Source organism: Astatotilapia calliptera, chromosome 3 (genome assembly GCF_964374335.1).
Source record: "Astatotilapia calliptera chromosome 3, fAstCal68.1, whole genome shotgun sequence".
Lineage (NCBI taxonomy): Eukaryota > Metazoa > Chordata > Actinopteri > Cichliformes > Cichlidae > Astatotilapia > Astatotilapia calliptera.
In genome coordinates this window covers 71,161,978-71,186,309 of record NC_137424.1, presented here as the reverse complement: position 1 = coordinate 71,186,309, position 24,332 = coordinate 71,161,978, and the positions used below count along the sequence as shown (strand labels likewise).

Genomic DNA, 24,332 nt, shown 5'->3' with positions numbered 1-24,332 from the left:
GCCACGAGTTGTTAGTTCCTGGTTGCATTAGTTGTTCTCTGTGTTTGTTTCTCTTGTTATTCGTTGAGATTTACGTTCATTCCTGTTTCTGTGTTTCCCCGTTCAGTTATTGTTTCTCACTTTCTGTATATTTATTTTGATGTCTTCTTATCTCCTTTGCATTGATTTTATCTGGTTTGAGTTTAGTCTCACATTCCCTCCTGTCACGCAGTCTTTGTTTGCATCTCATTTTCAACAGCCAAATAAATTACCTATTTTTAAACTACTGCCTGTCTTTCTTGTCTGCATTTTGGTTCCTCAAAATCACCCCACCCAGGCTGCATGTATCTGGGTGTATAAACAGTACAGTGTGTATGAATGATCTGAAACCTTGGCCCATTGTCCCAGTGGAGATTTATAACTTTATTTCTACAGAACCTTCATTACTGCAGCTTTATTAAGAAGTTAGTGTATAGGACTTTAATATGTGTTTTAAGAAAAATAATTCTCCTTCCAAGCCTATATGTGGGTTCCCCCCCCCCCTGTTTTTATATAAGTGTACAAGTGGAATGAGTTTCATTGAACACAGTTAAGAATATGTGTGTAAATGAGATGGAGGCAGGTTAACAGTGAGGGTTGTTTTCATCTTCTACAGTTTAGTTATTAAATCTGGTTCCTGCAGCTTCCACAGAACAACAACACGTGCTGATAATAAGTGAACATAATGTGTGAGAGAAAGCAGCCTCTCATTATAAGACACTGAGTCTCTGCATGCTGCCTTTATGGAGCTACAGCTGTTTGTATACACTGAACAAGAAGCTTTGTAGCTGTATACTGACTCCTGAAACTACAACACATCAAACTGACACACACATTACACTTCTCTGTCTGGAGTACTCTAACATGTTACATCCTTGTGTGGCCCTCACAGACAGAACTACTGACTCAATATGAAAATGATTCTCAGGGAAATGTTATGTGTAAACCAGCCTGGAACTCCTCAACTCTGACCCACCATTTTTTCTCATAAGGAAGTGATGTCAAAATAAGTGTTGACTCTACTAAAAAGTAGTAGAGGCAGCATTTAGCTATAGCCTTCATAAAACCACAGCTGTTCTGGCATAGAAAATATGGAAAAGATGAACAGCAGCAAATAGTCTGCAGGAAGTTTGTGTGTGTGCCGTAACACTTCCTGTACAGTGTCAGTTTGTTGGGTTAAAAAACTGAAAGGTGTCAACACTTACTGTTACTGTTGTTCTGAAGAGATCTCCAAAATCCTCAAAGAGTCGTCTGACCATTATGATAAAAAATCAAAAAGAAAAATATAAAATCCACTAAAATCTGGAAAGTGTAGCTTTGGTACTTTGTACTTGTACCCGATTGCTTTCCTGTAAATCAAAGGTTACTGGAGGAGGTTCGATGAAAAACAAGTAAAAAGTTACAAAAATAAGGAGACAAATAAAAAGTAAAATCTGTGTGTAAAGTGCCGTCACAGCCACAAACCCAACTAACCTGTATTTCCGTATCATCCTGTTTTCTACAGCCCACACCCTGCACCTGTATGACAGCAGTGTCCATAGCAACATCTCCTTAGCAACCACATTCCTTTCTTATCTGCTCATTCCGTAGGTGGGATTATGAGACATAAAACAAAGTGACAAAAGTGTGACAGTTTCTGTATGACATGTCTGTCCATAAATGAAGATAAAGTCTGTGAAATAAATAAATGTACAAGGTCACAATTCCAGAGTACAGTGAACACATTTAATAAACACGGTCAGCAGTTAAAAGACTTTCTGTTTCAGTCTTGACTCTGATCAACACAACACCGACAAAGTTCAAGTTTCAGGTTTATCTAATCATTCACAATGTCAACTCATGCACTGAGCAACATGCCAGAACATTTTCAAATCTACTGATTTCTTCCTTATTATTTAACAAGACAATAGAATTTTATTTATTCACTTTGAAGAGATTAAAATATCAAAGTCAACAATAAAACGCTGACGCATACAAACACTTGAATAGTGACGTGGCGTTCCTTACAGCTGGGTGTGTATTAGATTAAACATTGATAAATCCTCTTATCATGACCTGGTTGTTTTTAGTCCAAGCAGTGCTGGATTACAGCAGCTTCTTAATATCTGTACTGAATATGGTGTGTTATATGATATAAAGTAAAATGCTGTTGAAAGTTCTGTCTTGATATGTAGAACCAAACAGGATGAACAGGTAAATTTCTCTGTTTAAACTGTCCCAAAAAACTATTGAGGTTCATAAAAAGTTGAAATATTTATTACTGATCAAACTAATGATGATGATGACAGATACAGACAACGATGTAAGCGCTATGTGCAGCCAAATACTACTGCAAATCAGCTTTTGTTCACTTCCAGTTAAACTGGCTTTGTTTGAAGGGTATTGCACCCCGTTATATACTGCCCCCTTGTGGTCATCTTAAAAACATTGTAGAAGCTGCATGCTGCATGTAATGATGCAATGAGAGTCCTTCGCAGAAAACTTAGAGGAGGTAGTGCCAGTCAGATGTTTGTAGCTGTGGGTGTTTGGACTTTTAAAGTACTTTTAAGAAATTTAATGTTCACATTTATGGCTCTAACAGTCTAATTTTAGCGCTCACAGAGACAGTGAGTGGTTCCTGTTACTCATCCAATCTGAGGAAGTACTGGTTGAAGTGTTTGTGTATTTATTGTTTTCTTTTAAGTAATTGTGTATTTTATGTATATAATGGTTTTATATCATTACAAATATTTTATGTTTTGTTGTTGTTGTTTTTTAAGCTATGGACGTAAAGTCTGCTAATAAAGATTGATTGATTCATTGATTGAATGACTGAGTAGAGTATTCAGTATTCAGTAATTCAGACTAAAACAAACGCTAAGAAAAAAAGTGACATCAAATGATTATTTTTCATCTGTTATGAATTCTGAGTTTTCGTGTCTCCTGGATTTGGGTGCAGAAGTAAAAAAGAAATCTCCATGAATGAGCACAGACTCAGCTCAGACACTTCAGCAGTAAGTAGGCAATACAGTTTTATACCACAGCAAAAACAAGTGTTATTATGAATATCTTCTCCTGGGAAACAACGTGGCCAGTCCTGCCGTCCCTGACTGGATCTTCTCAAGCACTTTATCCACGTCTGCCTTCGTCTCACATCTGTTCCTTTTCCTGGAAAAAGACAGAGGAAGAAAAACACCTCACTCCCTAACCTTTCTGTATTAATATTAGCTAGCAATTCTCAGCCTGTTGTTTTCTACTTATTATCTAAGTCTGGTACACGCTGTTCACACTCCACTGGCCTGAACAGAAAATATTTCAAGGACTTATACGTATTACTAATATGCTAAAAATATTTTTTCCTTATTTTCTACTGCTCTTTACTTGCGCTTTCTGTCTTGACCAAAAAATTTCCAACGTGGGGGACTAATAAAGGTTTCTGTTATCTCATCTTAAATACACCAACAGATATATACACTTTAAAAACAGCTGAATCTGTTTTTTGTGTTAAACAACTGTTGAAAACTCATTTTTGCACGTTAGCATTCCCTTTCACACTGGACAGTCTTTTCTATAGCTTGCTTCATGGAATAAAGGTGTCCTGCTGTACCGAGCAAAGCACAACTCAAGTGTATCAGTATTCGCACATGCTGTGGTCAAAATCTTTTCACTTGCTGCTTTCATGTCTTTTGTCCTGTCTTCCTTCTCTCACCCCGACCGGTGACGACAGATGGCCGCCCCTCCCTGAGCCTGGTTCTGCTGGAGGTTTCTACCTGTTAAAAGGACTTGATCATAGGGGGTCATATGATTGTTGGGTTTTTCTCTGTATGTATTATGCAGGGTCTACCTTACAATATAAAGCGCCTTGAGGTGACTGTTCTGATTTGGTGTTGTATGAATAAAATAGAACTGAATTTAACTGAAATTCAAATTTTGCATGTTGTGATGTACCTTTGCGCAGCCAATAGAAAGGAAGCATACAGCTGTGCTAAGTTAAGCCAAACGATGACCAAAAATATTCTGTGCGTATGCAAGTTTAGGGAACCTTCAACGCACATATTAAACACATATGTAAGACTGCTTTCTTCCATTTGCGCAACATCTCTAAAATTAGAAATATCCTGTCTCAGAGTGACGCTGAAAAACTAGTTCATGCATTTATTACTTCCAGGCTGGACGACTGCAATTTATTATTATCAGGATGTCCAAAAAACTTACTGAAAAGCCTTCAGCTAATCCAAAATGCTGCAGCAAGAGTCCTGACAGGGATTAGAAAGAGAGAGCATATTTCTCCTGTTTTGGCTTCCCTTCATTGGCTTCCTGTTAAGTCCAGAATTGAATTCAAAATCTTGCTCCTCACATACAAGGTCTTAAATAATCAGGCCCCATCTTATCTTAATGACCTTGTAGTACCATATCACCCTATTAGAGCACTTCGCTCTCGCTCTGCAGGCCTACTTGTTGTTCCTAGAGTATTTAAAAGTAGAATGGGAGGGAGAGCCTTCAGTTTTCAGGCCCCTCTTCTGTGGAACCAGCTTCCAGTTTGGATTCGGGAGACAGACACTATCTCTACTTTTAAGATTAGGCTTAAAACTTTCCTTTTTGCTAAAGCATATAGTTAGGGCTGGACCAGGTGACCCTGAATCCTCCCTTAGTTATGCTTCAATAGACGTAGGCTGCCAGGGGATTCCCATGATGCATTGAGTTTTTCCTTTCCAGTCACCTTTCTCACTCACTATGTATTAATAGACCTCTCTGCATTGAATGATATCTGTTATTAACCTCTGTCTCTCTTCCACAGCATGTCTTTATCCTGTCTTCCTTCTCTCACCCCAACCGGTCGCAGCAGATGGCCCCGCCCCTCCCTGAGCCTGGTTCTGCCGGAGGTTTCTTCCTGTTAAAAGGGAGTTTTTCCTTCCCACTGTCGCCAAAGTGCTTGCTCACTGGGGGTCATATGATTGTTGGGGTTTTTTCTATTCTATAGTCAACTCCTTACAATATAAAGTACATTGAGGTGACAGTTGTGATTTGGTGTGTACACTATAACTGCAGGCTCCAAAAGTGAGTCAGTCCCCACAGAGTTGCATTTTAAAAAAAATTATTGAAAAAGAAATACTTTAGTTCATGTTATGAACAGAGCAATCCAAGGAAAGCAATCAGGAAGACTTATCTTTTATTGCAATAAGAACTTTAGTGTCAGCAACAGATGAAACAAATATATATTTAAACAACCTGAAATCAGTGATCTCCACTGCACAAATGTCCTCACACTATAACGATATGATGACAACAAAACATTACCTCTGCTTCATCTGATTGGCTGTTGTTGATGATTTGATATTTTGACAGTGGTGCACTGTCATAAAGACATGAGTGATGATCTCATCTTCTCCATCTTTATAGATCTCTGAAAACCTCAAATATTCTTCTGATCATCAGGACAGAGAAAGAAAAAATAAAATTTGCACAAGTGATTTAAAAAAGTAAAGATAAATAAACAAACAAATAATGAGTCTGTAAAACGTCTTTGGCAGTGTGATGATGGTACAGCCACAGACAAAAACTGGTCTGTTTTTCCGTGTCAGGTGTTTTATGTACAGACACCGCTCTGATCTTTGTGACATCAGTGCCCACAGTAATTCCACATTAACCACATTCTCTTCAATCCACTGGGCAGCTCCAGTCTGTGTGGCATTAGTGCCCACAGTGATTCCTTAGACACCACATTCTGTTTAATCCACCTTTGATCGCCTCTGAGTACAAACTTACAAAACAAGTATCACATATTCAAAGTAACAGACATTTGACACTAACAAGAAACAAACCGATTTTAGCAAAACATGTACAGTAGATGTGTAGAGACAACGTCACACTCAGCGCAGTCTGTGAATTTATTCAACTTGATCCAATGCATAAAAGCAAATCAAATAAAAAGCATTTAATAAATACTGTACATATAAAATTAAAGTTCTTGAAGCACACAGGTGAAAACCAGCTCCAGCTGTCACTGCCTAAATTATAAACATTTTTTAATATACATTTTTTTAACAAAAAAACCCCAAGTGAAATATCCTGACTGAACCATAACCTGTGAGAGGCACAAATCACCACTGCACTAAACAGTGATGGATATAATTATTCATGGGGTTAATAATGAGATATATAAACAATGTTTTAAAAAATATTTTCATTTCTGACATTTTTGGATAACTAAACATGTCCTGGATCAAACTGACCATCATTGATGTACCTAAAAAAAAAAAGAATTTCTTCTTTAGTTTTTCTCACACTGAGGCAGAAATATGCCAGCAAGACATTTTCAAAACCAGGAGGACAAATGAGATGCAAAAATAGTGGAAGCATTAAATGTTCACTTCCTTGTATAATTGCAAGTGAAAAGAACAAGAGCAACTTTATGTTTATCAAATCAGTACCAGGAAACACTGTGGAAGTGTTGTTGTGGAATCATCACTTGAAAGAAAATAAACTTAAACCACAATGTTTTTCTTTTCAAGGGATTTTCACTCAAAACAAGTTGGAGCATATGACAGCACATTTTTATTTGCTTTCTCAACAACATTTGCTCTAAAGAGGCCTGAAAAGATCTGTTTCATCAGCCATGTGGAGAAGTGAGTCTAAGCCTTGTTAAGTCTTCACTTCAGAATAGTCTTAAAATCAAGATCAATAATTTCACTTTCTGATTAATTATTGGATGCTGAACTGTGTGCAGGTGAATCTGCTTCAGCAGTGAGTGTTTGTCACTGGTACAGACTGACTGTGTGTGTTGTGTGTCTGATCATACAGTGACAAGAGACAACTGTCATGGTCTACGGTGGGTGGCTGGAGTTTCCATTAGGCTCCTGAACTGACCTGGGATCCGCCCCTGGGCAGGGCCAACTCCAGCTCCTGCACACCTGGAGCCTATTGCAGGCAATCAAGCCAGAGGGATTTAAACCACACATCGATGTTCACTCACTGCCAGTTCGTCATCAACCCATGTTGGTAACAGGTCTTGTGTGTTTCAAATTCTCACTGTGATTCATCTTACTAACAAAGACTCTTTTGTGCTACAGTTGCTGTACCTAGTGATGGGCAGATGAAGCCCCATGAAGCACTGAAGCTTTTCATCCAATTGGTTCACCCCAACGCGAAGCTTCATGAAGCTTCATTTGCTCTAGCAGGACACCTACTGGACGTAAAAATAATAGCTGGCATGAATTTGAAGAGTGTGGCATTTTGCACACAGCCTGTAAATGTCAACAACAAAAGGAGTGTGTAAAACATGTATATTGTAGTGATGCAGTATACTGTGTATATTTATAGTGGCAGTATGGGAAATGATTATTTGGAAATGCTTGAAATGGAAATGATCATTTACTGTGAGGTGAGGTGTGGGTGGGGTGTGGACAGTGGTTGTGCTTTTGTAACGTTGAGGTATGGACAGCTACACACTGAGGCGTCAGTCCTGCCTGTTCACATTTTATTCTGTAAAAACTAAATTTTCACTGCTTTTATGACCTTTTTAGTGGGGAGAACATAGCTAGGATTGAATGATTTAACAAATCTTTTGAATCCTTTGTCCTCCACAATGCTAAATGGCTGGGAGTCCTCAATCACCATGCTGACCAGGTCTTCATCTATTTGAGATTGTTCTCCTGAGGAAAGACAATAAAGACAAAGCACAAATATAAATATCACACACGTAACTTATAACAGTTGTATAATATTGTTATATCATTTAGTAACATTACTGCATGCTATATTATCATTGCATTTGATGGCTCACCTGGTCTTGCTCCACAATCGGTGTTCCTCTTATTCTCATGCAAAGCTCTGTAGTGCCTAAGCATGGATGAGGTGTTGTTGTTATATCCCAGCTCCCTGGCACATAGCAAACACTTCACCTTGTACAAAAGTCAAGACAGCTCAACATAAATTGTATTGCACCATCAGTATCATGAAAATACATCTTCTGTAGAAATTTACATACCTTGTTGGGAGGAATAAGATCAAAATGTTCCCACACAGGGGAGGACATCCTCCTCTTCTTAGCTGGCTCCATTCTCTCCTGACTTTCCTCACTCTCATAAACCTCCAAACGGTCTCCAAACTCTCACTAACCGCAACTCTCCATCAAACACCCACATTTTTGAATGAAGTCTGAGGGGTTTATATCGCTGTCATATCTCGCGGCAAAGTTCGAACCACTTCATGAACCAGTCACGTGGTACAGCCGGGCAGCGAGGCTTCGGACGTCATCATTTTCAGCTCCTCCCATAAATGAAGCAAGCCTCGATACGCGCTTCGCGGAAACGCCCCCTCCATTACTCGACACACGCTCCGAAGCCTCGATACAGAACGTCCCATCACTAGCTGTACCCACCCTGGCTCACTCCACCTCCGGACTCGGAATACCTAGTGATCATTTTGGAAATCCCTCTGTGCCTCACCTGCCTGCCCTCCTGCCATCACACTCCATCTGGAGCCCCGGATCTCAGGTCAGCCTTTCCACGCTCAGCCTCCCCTGGATCTTCATCATCCCCCTCTCAAACACTCCAGGTCCCTAACTGCAAGTAAGAATTGCTGCTCTTATACTGGCCACTTCTGAGCTGCCTTCACTACCTGCCTAACTCCTATATCCTCTCCCCTCAGTGTGACTGTTCCCCACTCAGCTCCGTTCCACTTCTCAGGCCTCGTTCCCTCGCCCTAGCCACGTTCCCCTGGGCACGCCACACCAAGGCTCCACGTCTCGTCATTTTCTGTCTTTGCCACGTTTCCCTTTTTTTGTTCCCCTTGCACTTAACCGTAATAAACTATTTAATCATCTACTGTCTCCGCTCTGGGTTTCTGCACCTGAGTCCTATTCAGTACCGGCCATCCGTCGCCGTGACAACAACAGCAATACACGCAGCACTGTGGGTGTGGTGACAGAAGCTCTGGAGCTTTGATGTTAAAAAGGGAAAATTCAACAACACCACCGAGGGAATTTTGTCCAGGGAATATTTACCAACCAGCTGACAGTCATTCAGGCAGCAGAGCGAGAGAGAAGCTTTTATGTCTGTGACTGTTTTTGCAAACACTCAACTTGTCTTCTGTTGTTGCAAACTTATTGCTGGCAGCCAGTGAGTCTCTGTGTCTCTGTGCTTGTTTTGTCTACCCACTCTTTGTGAGCAATCACGAGTTGATCAACCAAAAATAAACACGAGGCAAATCTCAGCGTCTTGAAGAGTCCCATCTTTATCTGCGGTCATGATATCATCATGTTGCATAGCAATGTTCTAAAATGACCTTTTTTTTTCTCTTTACAACCTCATGAAGGCACCAAACAAATTCATTTGACAAAAATAGCTCATCATTCATATCCATAAAAGTTGAATTATACATTATATCATAATGTGCGGCCTGGCAACCACCTATCAATGGACTAACTGAGCCATGTTTTTGCATCATGACCTACGGCAGGAACAGGCCAAACCCTGCTGCAGCATGGTCACGTGTGAATTTAAAATAAACACAAGAGTATTTAAATGCTGCAAACTCTTCTCTGCCAGTTTTTGTTGTTTCACTGAGTGTTTAACAGTCAGTCTTACAATGCTCGTGTTCGATTAGGTCCAGGAACACTGTTACAAACAGAAGCAGAAAAATAAAGTGACATTTGATTCTTCTTGTTTGAGCATTTCATATTTTTCTGAGTCTACTTGAATCTCTTTAGTTTCATTTCCATCTCTTGTTTTGATTAAAGTCTGGTCTGATTTTCTGTATATTTCCAATCTGAAACAGGACGTATTTATTCCAGAGTACAGTGAACATATTTAATAAACACAGTCAGAAATAAAACGTACTTTCAGCTTGAAGTCTGTAACTGCACTCATTAAAACGACTGAGTTCAGTCATTCATTTAATTCCAAAAAGAAAGAAATTATCAGTATATTGCATTTTGTAGACAGCAAAAAATGTTAAAGTTATTTTAAGTTAACACTGATGTCACAATATATGAAATATGTAGTCGTGTGATGCTGTTTCCCCTTCATATCAGCACTGTATTTACTTTAATATGGGACAATTTAAACTCCCTATTTTTATTATTTTTTATTATTATTTATAATATCTATAATAATCTATCCATATTTACAGTGAAGCTCTTCATTTCCAGAGTAGCGTTACATGATACAGGGTTTAAAATACTCTTCTTTATCTCATACTGAACCTTTGTACAAACTCTACATATGTGCTTGTTTCAGTATATCGCTGCACCTACTTCCACTTTTCATAGCAAAATATAAAGAAATAAAAATTGGTTTAGGATGTTGCACAGCGTAATCTTAGTACGGCTAAAAACTAAAAATTACTATTATTATTTATAGTTTTGCAAAAACCTGCTCAAAGGTCAAAATAAATTACATGTAAAATGTTGTAGGCGTAAAATCTTAAACTTGATCTAATAGGCAGCATCTTATCTTATTAACCTAGAGAATAAAATGAGTGTTTATCCTTGCAGGATGTCATCATGTAGAGTCTAAACCCACAGATTTTAAAGAATATCTGTGTTATTTTACAAAATACCGTAAGCCAAATATATTCTTACACTTACTAAAACAGTGTAGGCTTTAACATTTTAAACAAATAATATACAGCATATTGTGCTATTAACCTACTGAATTTAAAAAAAGCTAGAAGTTCAGTCTCAGTGATATTAAAGAAAGTGTCTGTTTTAATAAATCTCTGCCAGTCTCAGGCTGACAGATCAGCAGGTCCTGGTTCTCAACCTGCTTGTATTTCTTTTTTTAATTTGCATATTGGGCCGTTGAACTCCATTCTGCATTTTACTTGATATAGTGTAGTGATGCTTCTCTTACCAAACATCATCACTGAAAACACTCAAAGACATTTCACATATGTTGCAATTACTCAGGCAGCTAGTATGGATCCTGACTCTGCTGTTTATGTTTTCTGTAGATCAAAAAACCAACAACACCAAAAAGAAGCAGAGCAGGTACTGTCAGGCCAACGATCATTCCAACAGATCCATCCTCCTTCCCTCCATCCTCTGTGTGTCCTCCTGGCTGACCTGCAGGTGAGAAACAGGTGTGAGGTGTCAGCTGTCAGGTAGGTGATGAGTGAAGAACAGAACAGAATCCATTTCCTCTTCAAACTGCTGTCAGACATTATCTACTGCACTCTGATCACATCACTCAGACCAGCTGCTTTCTACAAAGTCTCATCAACAACATCTTTAGAAACAAACATCAACAACCAGGAAGCAGCTTCACCTCTGATCACACACACACTCAACTCTGCTCACTCACCTGGAGGAACGACACTTAGACTGATGATGCTGATGGGATTGATTGATTGATTGATTGAATCTTTATTTTGAACATGTTGAAAAAGTATAAAAAAAAATAGAATTAAAAGAGACAAATGAACAAAGCAAACAAAAGGAAAACGAGCAACCACAACTCCAAATAACGTCCATGTTCAAAAAGGAGCAGGAAGAAGCATAAGCTTATTTAATCCCACCCCTTTTCCACTATCTAGTATCAATAGACTACAGAAATACCTCCTTGTAATTACATTATATGTTATGTGTAATTATTATTATTTTTTAATATATACAAATATATGTTTCTATCTATCCATACCTACGTATATACACACATACGCACATATACACATTTTCAATAACCCCATTAACGCCTGAAGGATACACAACCTACAATTTTATATATATTTAAAAAACACCCAGCACGCCCCTGCGGGCGGTTTATCCTTCAAGCTCGGGTCCTCTACCAGAGGCCTGGGAGCTTGAGGGTCCTGCGCAGTATCTTAGCTGTTCCCAGGACTGTGCTCTTCTGGACAGAGATCTCCGATGTTGTTCCCGGGATCTGCTGGAGCCACTCGCCTAGCTTGGGAGTCACCGCACCTAGTGCTCCGATTACCACGGGGACCACCGTTACCTTCACCCTCCACATCCTCTCGAGCTCTGCATACTGACTCCTGACACTACAACACATCACACTGACACACACTGTGTAAATCTCCCTGCTCTGATTAAGCCTTGTGATGTCTAAACACAATGCCAAGCACGCCCAAAGGAACGTTATGCCGGTGGTCAGCAGCACTCTGCAGCAGAGCTGGTATCTTTATGGAGCGGTCACACTGTCACAGTTGTAACAAAGGTTTTTATGATTGAGTTGCATGTTAATAAATCTGTAAATGTTATATGTTTGTCAGGTTAAATATCATGATGCTGGTTATAACTGGTTGCAAATGTTAAGATTAAATGTCTCTTTAATAGATATATTAATTAGATATATTTATAGACCTCCTGATATTATGCCAGTAAGATTGTGTTTGAGACTTACTTTAATAGCATCAAGTTGAAAAATCAATGACATAAATGACTGTTCTACTGTGTAGCTATTGGTAGTCTGCCATAGTTGTGCGCTACTATTAGAAAACCACACAAAATACTCATTTGCCTAATAATTCTGCACTCCCTGTATCTTTGCGTGAGATTCCGTTTCCTAAGTCCTAATTGGTTGGTCAACCATGCTGGAGCAAGGAAGTGGGTGTGGTCAGGCCCCGGTGGCCCGTGCTCTCCTGGACTGGAGTAAGCTGTTGGACGTCTACAGGTAACAACTAGCTGACAAAGCTTCAGCGACACCCCTGCTGTGGTCTATCCCCACAGTAGCCTCAGTGAAGAAAAAGCCTACTGCCGTGTTTTTCCTGAGGCAGAGTTGGACTGTGAAATTTTTTATGCTAAATCTGAGTTGGACTAGGTTTTGCACCACCAGTGCGGAGCTGTTTCCTTCTTTGCACCAAGATTTAACAACGTGGTTTGCAGAACTGCTAGCAGCACTAAAGAAGTGTTGACTGCTGCAAGCTAGCAAGGATGGTGTGCTGTCAACATACTCAAGCATCTTCTGCTGAGGCCTGCAACAGGTTAGTTTAATTATTTTCTTTGTGTTCACGTGAGCTGACAAATATACATGTGGTTAATGTTTAAGTAATCCCTCCTGCTTCACTGATTTATTACCACCTGGCTGAATGGGAAGGGTTTTTGTTGTGTGTCTGGGGATGCATCATCTCTTAGCTTAGGTAAACTATTTTGTTAAGCTATTTAGCATTGCTGGCTTAATAGGGGTTTTATTGTCTTGAGGCAACCACCCACATATGTTGTTTTCTTTTGTGGTGTGTTGTTTATTTGTGGTAAATAAATACCACAATTTTCCACTATTTTCCTATTTTATTCCTTTTACCACCACTTGATTAAATCCATGGCTGCAACATAAAAATTCTAATTTATTGATGAAGATAGACCTTCTAAGTTGCAAACTTTATTTTTTTGGGTTGTGTTGAATTAATAATGTTGGTAATTACATTAAATTAATTTTATATGTAATTTGAAATTAAACCCCGATGTTAGTGGGTTCAAAATAAAATTCAAGTTGTGATCCTCTTTATGATCCTCTAATCGCCTGAGCCAAGATGTGAAACTGGGTGTCCTCGAAAGAGTGTCCTTTATCCTTAAAATGCAGATGGACACAGAAGAGCCACCTCCACAGGACAAGACTCAGCAGTCCATCTGCATCTTAAGGTCAAAAGTCACTCTTTCGAGGATGCCAATGTTCACATTTTGGACAGAGAGGACAGATGGTTTAAAAGAGGAGTGAAAGAAGCCATCTATGTCCACTGTGAGCGACCATCTTTGAACAGAGGCGGGGGTTTACGACACCAACTCTCTGCCATCTATAATCCAGTTTTGAGATCCCTTCCCAGATGCCTTAACGCCCACTCACATCCTGGGCCATCTGACCTCAGGAATTCGCATGATAAGGTGGGGCCAGGTTTCACAATGAACACACCCGAAACTCTGGCTGATTGGGTCCCACACCCAGTTTCACACCTTGGCTCAGGCGATTAGAGGATCATCAGGGGGTCCTTTTGTCCCTCTGTGGGGGGATACTCCCACTAGGTTTATATCTGGGACTCTCCACCATTTGACCTTAGAACTGAAGAAGCTTCTCGGATGAGAGGTGAAACGTCTTCAAGCAACTTAAAGAAGTCCAGACCCTTTTCTTTGCAAGCTCCTTTTCCACTCCTTTTATTTGATCTTCAAGGTCTAACATCTCAGTATAATTTTTATTTGCTTTGTTTTTGGTGTAGCTTATCATCTGCCCACGAATAAAAACCTTCCCATCTTACTGAGGCTGTGGTTTCGGATTTATTAAAGTAAAAATAGTCATCAATATTTTTGCCTAGATATTCCAAAATTTTTTGATTGTGCAGCCAGTGTGGTTTTAAACGCCAAATAGGGTTACGTCTGAAGGCTGTTGTAACTGAGAAGTTAAGCGTGGTTAATGAGTGGTCAGATATAAGCACACTTTTATATGAACAGCTGTTAATTCTGGAGATAAGAGAGTTTGAAATAAGAAAATAATCTATGCGACTGCGGCTGTTGTGACTGGCTGAGTAGCAAGAGTATTCTCTCCCTGTTGGATTTTTTAGTCTCCATATATCTTTAAGATTCAATTCAGACATAAAGTGTTGTATGACTTGTCTAGATTTTGGATGGGAAGAGTCTAAACCTGATGATCTATCAAGCCTAGGCTCTAGGGTACAATTAAAGTCCCCCCCAACAATTATCTCACTGTGGAGGGCTGAAATAGAGAGGAATAGATTATTATAAAAGCTGGAGTCGTCAATATTGGGGCCGTATACATTAGCTAATATTAAATCTTGGTTCAGCACGGTGCATTGTAGAATAATGAATCTCCCTGCAGGGTCCAATATGGTTTTTTTAATAGTCATGGGCACTGATTTATGAATCAAAAAAATTCCAAAATTTCCATATCTCTTCCAAGTCATTCCTCTCAGCCCTCCAGATGACTTCTTCACAAAGGCAAAAACAATCCATCCATCTATCCATCTTCATCCGCTTTGTCCGGGGCCGGGTCGCGGGGGCAGCAGCCTAAGCAAAGAGGCCCAGACCTCCCTCTCCCCAGCCATCTCCTCCAGCTTATCCGGGGGAACACCAAGGCGTTCCCAGGCCAGCCGAGAGATATAATCTCTCCAGCGTGTCCTGGGTCTTCCCCGGGGCCTCCTCCCGGTGGGACATGCCTGGAACACCTCACCCAGGAGGCGCCCAGGGGGCATCCTTGTCAGATGCCCGAACCACCTCAGCTGGCTCCTTTCGATGTGGAGCAGCAGCTGCTCTACTCTGAGCCCCTCCCGGATGGCCGAACTTCTCACCCTATCTCTAAGGGAGAGGCCAGCCACCCTTCGGAGGAAGCTCATTTCTGCCGCTTGTATCCGCGATCTCGTTCTTTCGGTCACTACCCACAGCTCGTGGCCATAGGTGAGGGTAGGGACGTAGATCGACCGGTAAATTGAGAGCTTCGCTTTTACACTCAGCTCCCTCTTCACCACGACGGACCGGTGCAGCGTCCGCATTACTGCAGCTGCAGCCCCAATCCGTCTGTCGATCTCCGGCTCCCATCTCCCATCACTCGCGAACAAGACCCCGAGATACTTGAACTCCTCCACTTGGGGCAGGAACTCATCCCCGACCCGGAGTGGGCACTCCACCCTTTTCCGGCTGAGAACCATGGCCTCAGATTTGGAGGTGCTGATCCTCATTCCCGCTGCTTCACACTCGGCTGCGAACCGTTCCAGTGCGAGCTGGAGGCCCTCACCCGATGAAGCCAACAGAACCACATCATCTGCAAAAATCAGAGATGAGATTCTGAGGCCACCAAAGCGAAAGCCCTCCGCCACTTGGCCGCGCCTAGAAATCCTGTCCATAAAAATTATGAACAGAACCGGAGACAAAGGGCAGCCCTGGCGGAGCCCATCACCCACCGGGAACGAGTCCGACTTATTGCCGGCAATGCAAACCAAGCTCTTGCAACGGTTGTATAGGGATCGAATGGCCCGTAGCAATGGGCCAGACACCCCATATTCCCGCAACACCTCCCACAGGACACCCCGAGGGACACGGTCGAATGCCTTCTCCAAGTCCACAAAACACATGTAGACTGGTTGGGCAAACTCCCATGCACCCTCAAGTATCCTGGAGAGGATAAAGAGCTGGGCAAAAACAATATTCACTAAATTCATTTGGAATAACAGACGAGCCAGACTGCGTCTTTCGCTACTATACCTTCCGTATGACAGGGGAGGGGAGGTCTTTGTGTTCCAAACCTCAAATGGTACTACTGGGCCGCCCAGCTCTCTGCGGCCTCATGCTGGTTCTCAACAACAACCTTGTCCTTTCTAAATTTACCCAGGGTAAGTACTACCCCCTTACCACTCAGTACTTACTTGTACTCTGCAAAATATAAAGATCTGATGAAAGATACATCAAACCTCTTTGTTAAAAATACCATTCGTGTGTGGTTCGACGCACTCAAGTTTAAAAACGAAACGCCAGCACAATCCCAATTCTCACCTATCTGGGGCAATAGGGCCTTTAAACCCGGTTGGAAAGATTTGGGCTTTAAAATGTGGGCCGACAGAGGCCTGTACAAACTTGCAGACCTATTTGACAAGGACACCTTACTATGTTTCAATGACTTGACACAGAAATTTGGCATCCCCACCAAACATTTCTTTAAATTTTTTCAAATCAGAAGCTTCATTTCAAAAACCCAAAAATCCCTAACATTGCCCACTCTAAACTCATTAGAGGACATAGCAATAAACCACCAGCTGAAGAAGGGTTTAATATCTCATTTCCACAATAACCTCAGAGATGGCTCTCAAACATCCTCAGAAAAAGAAAGACTTGCATGGTGTCAAGACTTAGAGTGTAGAATAACTACAGAAGAATGGCAAAAAGCTTGCTTGAAAGCCCAAACACAATCTATAAACACTCAATTTAAACTAATCCAGTACAAATGGTTAATGAGAACTTATATTACCCCAACATTATTAAACAAATTTGACCCCAAAACTCCGGACATATGTGTTAAATGTGGGGAAAAAGGCACACTGATACACTGCCTTTGGGAATGCTCAGAAATCCAAAAGTTTTGGAAAGAAGTTTTAGAAGTAATTGCACATATTACAAGCGTCAAATTGAATCTATGTCCTAAACTATGCAGCTTAGGTATTTTCCCCGTTGAAACCCAGCTGAGCAAAGTTAATCAAAAAACCACAATCTTCTGCCTGTTACAGGTGAAATACAGCATAGCCAAATCATGGAGATCCACTAGTAGACCACACTCGAGAACTTGGTTATCGACATTGTCAAAATCCCTTGCTCTGGAGAAACTTACGTCTATGATAAACAGTGTTGGGGAGTAATGGAATACATGTACCGCCGTTACGTATTTAGAATACAAAATATGAGTAACTGTATTCCGTTACAGTTACCGTTTAAAAAGGTGGTATTCAGAATACAGTTACTTTGTTGAAATAAATGGATTACACTGCGGTACTTTCCTGTTTCATTTTGTCGCGGGTCAGGACTGTTTGGGTTTTGTTTGACAGCTACGTTCTTTCGTTCCAGGCGGCAGCGTTACGGTTGCCATGGTTACAGGGCGACGCTCTCTCTCTCTTTCTGCAACTGTGTGTTTCCTGGGTGAGAGAGCGCCTTTTCGTTGTTGTTGTTGTGCTAAGCTAACAGGCAGAATGCTACAAGCATAGCTCTAAAGAATGCAGCATCATGGGCAGTATAGTCCGTGTTGCAGGGAGAATGGACTGCCATACACGTTATGTGTCTGTGAGCGCGAGGAGGGAGAAAAAGGCGAGTGGAAAGGTACGAGTTGTCGTCGAGGAAAAACGGGAGCTGGAAGCATGTAAATATAATAATAACCACTGCAGCCAAGAAGAGTGCCTGACGAGCCCAGTTGTAAGTAAGCTATTAAGACTCGACTGTACACCGTGTTCGTGTTTTCCTCCGAAAACAATAAGTTCCGTTGGAGCAGTCTTTCAATGCCTCTCTCTGTCTCTCGCAAGAAAAGTTGACCCACACAACAAAGTAAAGCTATTTTTCGGCTACGAGCCGACAGGGACCCCGCCGTATTAGTCAGAGGTCCCTTTACTACAGTTCGGAGTCGCGGACCTTCAGTAACAGTAATAAATCACACAGCAATAGTACATTCACGTTGTTGTAAAAAGCATGATAATATATTAAGTAATCCAAAGTATTCAGAATACGTTACTGTCATTGAGTAACGTAACGGAATACGTTACAGAATACATTTTGGGGCATGTATTCTGTATTCTGTAACGGAATACATTTTAAAAGTAACCTTCCCAACACTGATGATAAAGGGTAAACATGCTGCCTTTAACAAAATGTGGGGAAACTTTTTGTTATTTTTGGAAAGTGAGGAAATGACCGATAATGAACAGAAATGACTCTATTCATTTAATCTGTATGGGAGAAGTAGCGCTGCAGCTGTTAAAGAGAACCTGGGGACCCTGCGAATGCTGGGCGGTTAAATAGAAGGACAGGAGAAGGGATGTGAAATTAAATGGACTGGAAACTGAAGAGGACGCAGCCCATCATTGCAACCACTAATACGGAGGCCTCTCCAACTAACTTGACACCCCCGGACTAATCTTCAGCCCGCAGCCCTGGAACAATGCACTTAAACATAATGTCTCACTATGTTATACCTGTTTGTTTTTTCTCTGTCTTTAAACTTTTTCTTTTTTTGCTTTTTCTCTTTTTCTCTTTTTTTTCTTTTTTTGTTCTTTTTTCTTGTTAATGGAAAGGCAATAAATAAATCTTTATAAAAAAATATGTTTTAAGCTACCAAATATTACGTAAATGGTAATTAAAATCACCTTTGATTATGAAGGAAAAGTTAATTCCCCTAACTCAATATAGTTTGTTGGTTCAATCTGATTTCAACATAAGTTATTGTAACTCAAAAAGAGTAATGGAAATTGTTGCCTTAATTTTTTTTGTTGAGCTTAAACAATAATTTTTAGAGTGTGAGAGAGATATGAGATTAATAGTTTTAAAGTTTTAAAGATCATGCAATTGGCCAAGCTGCCTCACTCTGAACACACCTATTTGAGAGCGTGTGTGTTTTTGTTATTGATTGCTGTTAAAGAGACAAGAACCTGGGGTGATCCAATATCATGGCAAACCTGGTCTACCATGTACATTTCACACTTTGCCTCTTCAAAATGTGAAATGTACACCCATGCAGAAGTTCCAGTAAGTTGCTGTAACAGCAGAGGTAGGCATTTCATTTCAAGCCAGTACAAAAATAATCATGAAAACAGACATTATAACACATTTACATGTGTATACATATTATCCTCCTAACTTAATTGTTTCCAGTTATCAAGGTCCCTACCTGACTTCATCGCTTTAAATAAACCATCTTCCACTGCTGGTAACTTCTGCATGCATGTCCATTTCATGTTTCGTAAAGGCAAAGCGGGAAAAGGATACAGTGGACTGGCATGTCGATTTCACATTTAGTCATGATACTGGGTTGCAAAAGCAGCTAGAAAGCGTGGACACAAACACACCAGTTCAAGTCGTTGTGCATCGACTTCAGGTGTAGTTACATTTCTCAGGCGATGGACATGTAAAATTTAACTCTAAGACATGATTATGTGAGTTAATCAAAAAGTTAAAATCTTTATGTAATATTTTTTCAATTTATTTTTATTTTTTTATTATTCTTTTAAAAGGTATTGATTATTTTATAAAGACGAATTATTTGTTTGGGTATATTATTTAACAGGTTGATTTTTGTACATTTATAATCTGAGTTAAATTTCCATTAAAGGTTCAGCCAGTGTGGTTAATATTAAAATTGTTATAAGATCATTGCAAACAACAGAACAGCACGGTGGCACGGTGGTTAGCACTGTTGCCACACAGCAAGAAGGTCCTGAGTTCAATTCCACCATCAGTGTGTGTGTAGGTTTCTGTGTGGAGTTTGCATGTTCTCCCCGTGTTTACGTGGGTTCCCTCCGGGTACTCTGGCTTCCTCCCACCGTCCAAAGACATGCAGCTTGTGGGGATAGGTTAATTGGATAATCCAAATTGTCACTAGGTGTGAATGTGCGAATGAATGTGAGTGCAAATGGTTGTCTATCCCTGTGTGTTGGCCCTGCGACAGACTGGCGACCTGTCCAGGGTGTACCCTGCCTCTCGCCCTATGACAGCTGGGATAGGCTCCAGCGCCCCCCGCGACCCTGAAAAGGAGAAGCGGAAGCGAATGGATGGATCGATGGAAACAACAGAACATTTGTGGTATCTGCTTTACATTGAATCCAACACTAAAGCTAGTTTGGTCAAAACTGGGGTACCAGGTTTTGGAGACAGTATAGAGCAGTTAGACCACAGATAAAAATACAAAGATGCAACGATTAACATATGTACGTAACTTTTGTAAGTAGCGTTTGCTTTTCAGTCTTCTTTCCTAACACTGCTACTGAGAAACAACAACTGCTGTAACTACACTCAATAAAAATATAAACGCAACACCTTTGTTTCTGCTCCGATTTGTCATGGGATGGACATAAAGACCTAAAAGTCATTCCAGATACACAATATTACCATCCCTCCCAAACATTGTTCACAAATCAGTCTAAATGTGTGATAGTGAGCACTTCTGCTTTGCTGAGATAATCCATCCCACCTCACAGGTGTGCCACATCAAGATGCTGATCTGACATCATGAGTAGTGCACAGGTGTACCTTATACTGCCCACAACAAAAGGCCACCCTGGAATGTGCAGTTTTAAATCACTCGGCCTGGGGCTCGGTCACTCAGGCACAGCTGGCTGCCGGCGGAGCTCACGGGCGCGTCACTGCAACCCCCCCCTGGCTTCTGCTCCGCGGCTGCTGAATGAGCCCTCATCTGGGACTCTCCTCAGCTCTTACTGGGACAGTGGCACGGCTGCCCCTCTGTGGGTCTTCCTTGGTCTCTTGTGTTCTGGGAGCCTCTGGATGTCTGGAGTTTTGATCTCCTCCATACCTGCTTCATGCCCTGGAGGACGGGGCTGTGGCTCCCCCACACTCCCTAGCAGATCGTTACATGGAGAAACCTTTGGAATGCAAGCATGCTGATCCACACAGGTATGCACACAGGTGTACACACGGGTATTCACAGACGCGGACTACAGCTTTCTTGGCTGCTGCCTCAAAGCACACTGTGTGCTGTCGATCTTGTGTACTGCACAATATCGTTTACTATTTAGTATCTACTGATATCTACTGCTAGCTAGTTTATTGTGATGGTGCTGTTTTTTTATTATCTTGCTCTTTGCTGTTTGCTTTCTCTTCTGTTTTTTTTCTTCATACAGGTGATCCAGGTGTTTTGTTTGTGTGTTTTTTTTTTTTCCTTTCTCCCCCCCCCTTCTCACCGTCTCTTCTCCCCTTTGGTTTTCTCTCTCTCCCTCTCTTTCTTTGATTCTTTCTCCCTGTCCTATCCCCCAGTCATGTCTGTCCCGTTTGTAGCAACTGAAAATAAAATAAATTCATAATTATAATAAAGGTCAATCAAATGGACCAATATGGCAAGGCCATGATGATCCACTTGGTAAAATAAATCCGCTTGGCATCTTTCTTGGCCTTAAGACAACAATTCTGATGGCTAAAGATCCAAACGGGACACAAAAAAAAAAAAAAAAAAAGGAAATGATTGTAGATTGAGGATTTCTATAAATGAGTGAACTCTAAACCTTAAATAAATGTGTCTGTTCCTCCAAACTCTGATTGGGGCTGCCACCCATGGTACGTCAGCAAATTTCAGATAACAATAGTTGTACATCTACAGAAAATAAATAAATACTCATTTCAGACAAACATAAAATTTTGCTGTTTTTATTATCATTTGCACATTTCTAAAATATTATGGGCCATTTATACACATTATTCAATTAAATTACACACACAATACAAAATATATAAGGAAAGATGTTGGCTTTAACTTTAGTTCATTATATTCCAGTCGGCAGTATTTATTTTGGAACCTTTTCAGCTCGGTGTTAATTAGAAAGACTAATTCTTGCTTGACCAGACTAATTTCTTGGGACTTTCCAACAGATGCTTGAGAATAGGGCTGGGTGATATATCTAGTTTTTAAAAAATATATTTTTATATATTTTATACGAGATATAAGATGTGACAATATCCTTTATATCGATATAATATGTGTCATGTTATAATTATACTTGTGGAGCCAAGTTTGCCTCTCTTTCGTCCACTTTTGTCTGTTACTCCTATTTTTCGTAATAATAATTTTTAATAGTTGTTTGATACTATATGTTCCCCCCATCTTTCTTGAGGGACTCTTAGCTTTTATTTAACATTGTCTCTGTTGTGAAATCTTTTTGGTATAAAGCAATTCTTATGTTTTTTTGTTTTTTGTTTTTACTTGTACTCTGGTGTTTAGGTTTCTTCAGTGAGACTAGTAATGTAGGTTTCTCTCACCCAGCGTCACCATGTGAGAAGCTCTGAGACATTTCAAACATCAGGATGTTAGTTAAAATTCTGTTTTTGTCGTGTATGCCAGTAGGTCATAAAACCAACAACAGCAGCAAAAAGAAACCCAGCAGACACACTCAGACCAACTTTCAATCCAACAGATCCATCCTCCCTCTCTCCTCCATCCTCTGTGTCTGTTGGCCTCACAGATTTGATGTTCCTGGACTTGTTATTCCTTATTTTATAATGTTTTTGTTTTCTCTTACTTGAGGCACGGTGTGTATCATGGAGGAATTGACGTTCACCTCTTCTGTTATTTAAGCCTAACATTAGCTTACTTATCAAACCATTGTCCATCCTGTGAAATTTCTTGGAATATATGCTATTGTTTTAGTTTTTCCAGTCAGATCTTCTCCTGATTTTCCTTTTCCAGCATCATCATGTAAGAATCTCTGGGACATTTCAAACAGGTTGCTGTTCAGCTGGCGGCTGGTATGAATCTTTACTCTGTTCTTGTTTATTTTCTGTAGATCAAAAAAACTGAAACTGACTGCAGCTGAGATCAAATCTGCATCAACTGCTTTAATAGAGAAAGAGAGAAAAGAGACAACCCGGCTCAGAGGAAATGACAAGCAAGTGGGAGACCACACACAGGTTTTTAAAGGCTGTAAGACATATTTAATGAAAATAAGGTAAAGCAACTTAAACACAACTTAAAGGACATAACAGCCATAACTGAAACTTCCAAATGATGGAGAGAGCCAGAGCAACACAGCTGGTTCCGTCAAGGTGTCTTTATATACACTGGGACTGGCCTTCTCAGGTGTGCTGCATCTATAATTGGGTCAGCTCCACCTACCTGCAAGAAACAGGTAACAGAAAAAGCAAAACACAAGGCCAGCCCACTGGCCGTCACAGAGAAAAACACATTTACAGCCACAAAAACACATGAATAGACTCAGTTAAGACAACAATAAGGCTAAAAAGAAATTATAAGTAAAAACATTCAAAAAGAGTAAAATAAATGAATAACAAAAATGTGACCAGCTCTTGAAATATTTAAACTGACAGCCAGAAAACAGAATGTAAATTTCAAAAAGCTTCACAGATCACAGGAAACATCTTAGTGTTACAGAAATAATTTTTAAATTTTAAATCTTTGGTTTTATTACCAAAAGATTTAAAATTATAGTTGTTAAATAGATCCTGAACTCCATCAGATTGTTATTGATGACCTACGATCCACAGTAATTCATATGTTCATCTTCACATGTTTGTGTTGTTTAGCTGGTTCAGTTACTGTTTGTAGTAACAGCTACGTGAGGATCAGTCTGTGTGGTATAAACAGCTGTTGAAAATTCAGAGAAGTGTTGGAAGTAAGCACACAACAATACATGTAAAGAACATGAAATGCTAACAGAAATGTTTAGAATATAATGTTTTATTCAATATTAGGCAGCATCTAGCATAAACTTTGCCTGTTGATTAAAATGTCTTTGATTTTTCTTGGATCATTTTGGGTCTAATTTCTGAGGTCTCTCCCACAGATACTGGAGAATTTTTAGTTTTTAATTGCATTGTGATATTACAGTTAAAATAACCTACAAGTTTTAATAATTGTAGTTTCCCATTATGGATTGATTAACTGATCCTTGTCATTTCTTCCTGATACTACTACTACTACTAATAATAATAATAGTAGTAGTAGTAGTAGTAGTAGTAAAATAATAAATGTCTTTTTTATCCTATTGAGAGACAGTTAGCTTTTTATTTAACATTGTCTCTGCTGTGAAAAAATGTTTTAATTGAATCAACTCTTTTGGTTTTGTAGATGTTATTGTTTTAGGTTCTTCAGTCAGATTTACTCCTGCCTTTGTTGCTTCTCTTACCAAGCATCACCATGTAAGAAGCTCAAAGCTGCTGCATT

General features: G+C 40.1%; 2 protein-coding genes and 1 long non-coding RNA gene across 3 annotated transcripts in view; 1 reads left to right on the top strand and 2 right to left on the bottom strand.

The window, feature by feature from the left end:
* Window positions 1–24,332, bottom strand: part of LOC145425732 (uncharacterized) — a 67,279-nt gene that overhangs the window by 14,211 nt on the left and 28,736 nt on the right. The gene's annotated exons all lie outside the window — the stretch shown is intronic.
* Window positions 7,458–8,125, bottom strand: LOC145425741 (uncharacterized). Its single transcript, XM_080299085.1, has 3 exons — window positions 7,985–8,125; window positions 7,781–7,898; window positions 7,458–7,649 (listed from the first exon to the last, which is right to left on the bottom strand). The coding sequence occupies exons 1-3, from the start codon at window positions 8,054–8,056 to the stop codon at window positions 7,489–7,491; spliced, it is 351 nt and encodes a 116-aa protein (XP_080155211.1). The 5' UTR covers window positions 8,057–8,125; the 3' UTR covers window positions 7,458–7,488.
* Window positions 8,367–8,820, top strand: LOC145425761 (uncharacterized). Its single transcript, XR_013906498.1, has 2 exons — window positions 8,367–8,567; window positions 8,647–8,820. It is a non-coding gene; the product is annotated as an uncharacterized LOC145425761 (long non-coding RNA).

Coding starts and splice junctions, on each gene's coding strand:
- LOC145425741 (XM_080299085.1), bottom strand. CDS start 8,056: ATGGAGCCAGCTAAGAAGAGGAGGATGTCCTCCCCTGTGTGGGAACAT. Junction 7,899..7,984: donor ATCTTATTCCTCCCAACAAG/GTATGTAAATTT, acceptor CTTTTGTACAAG/GTGAAGTGTTTGCTATGTGC. Junction 7,650..7,780: donor CGATTGTGGAGCAAGACCAG/GTGAGCCATCAA, acceptor GTCTTTCCTCAG/GAGAACAATCTCAAATAGAT.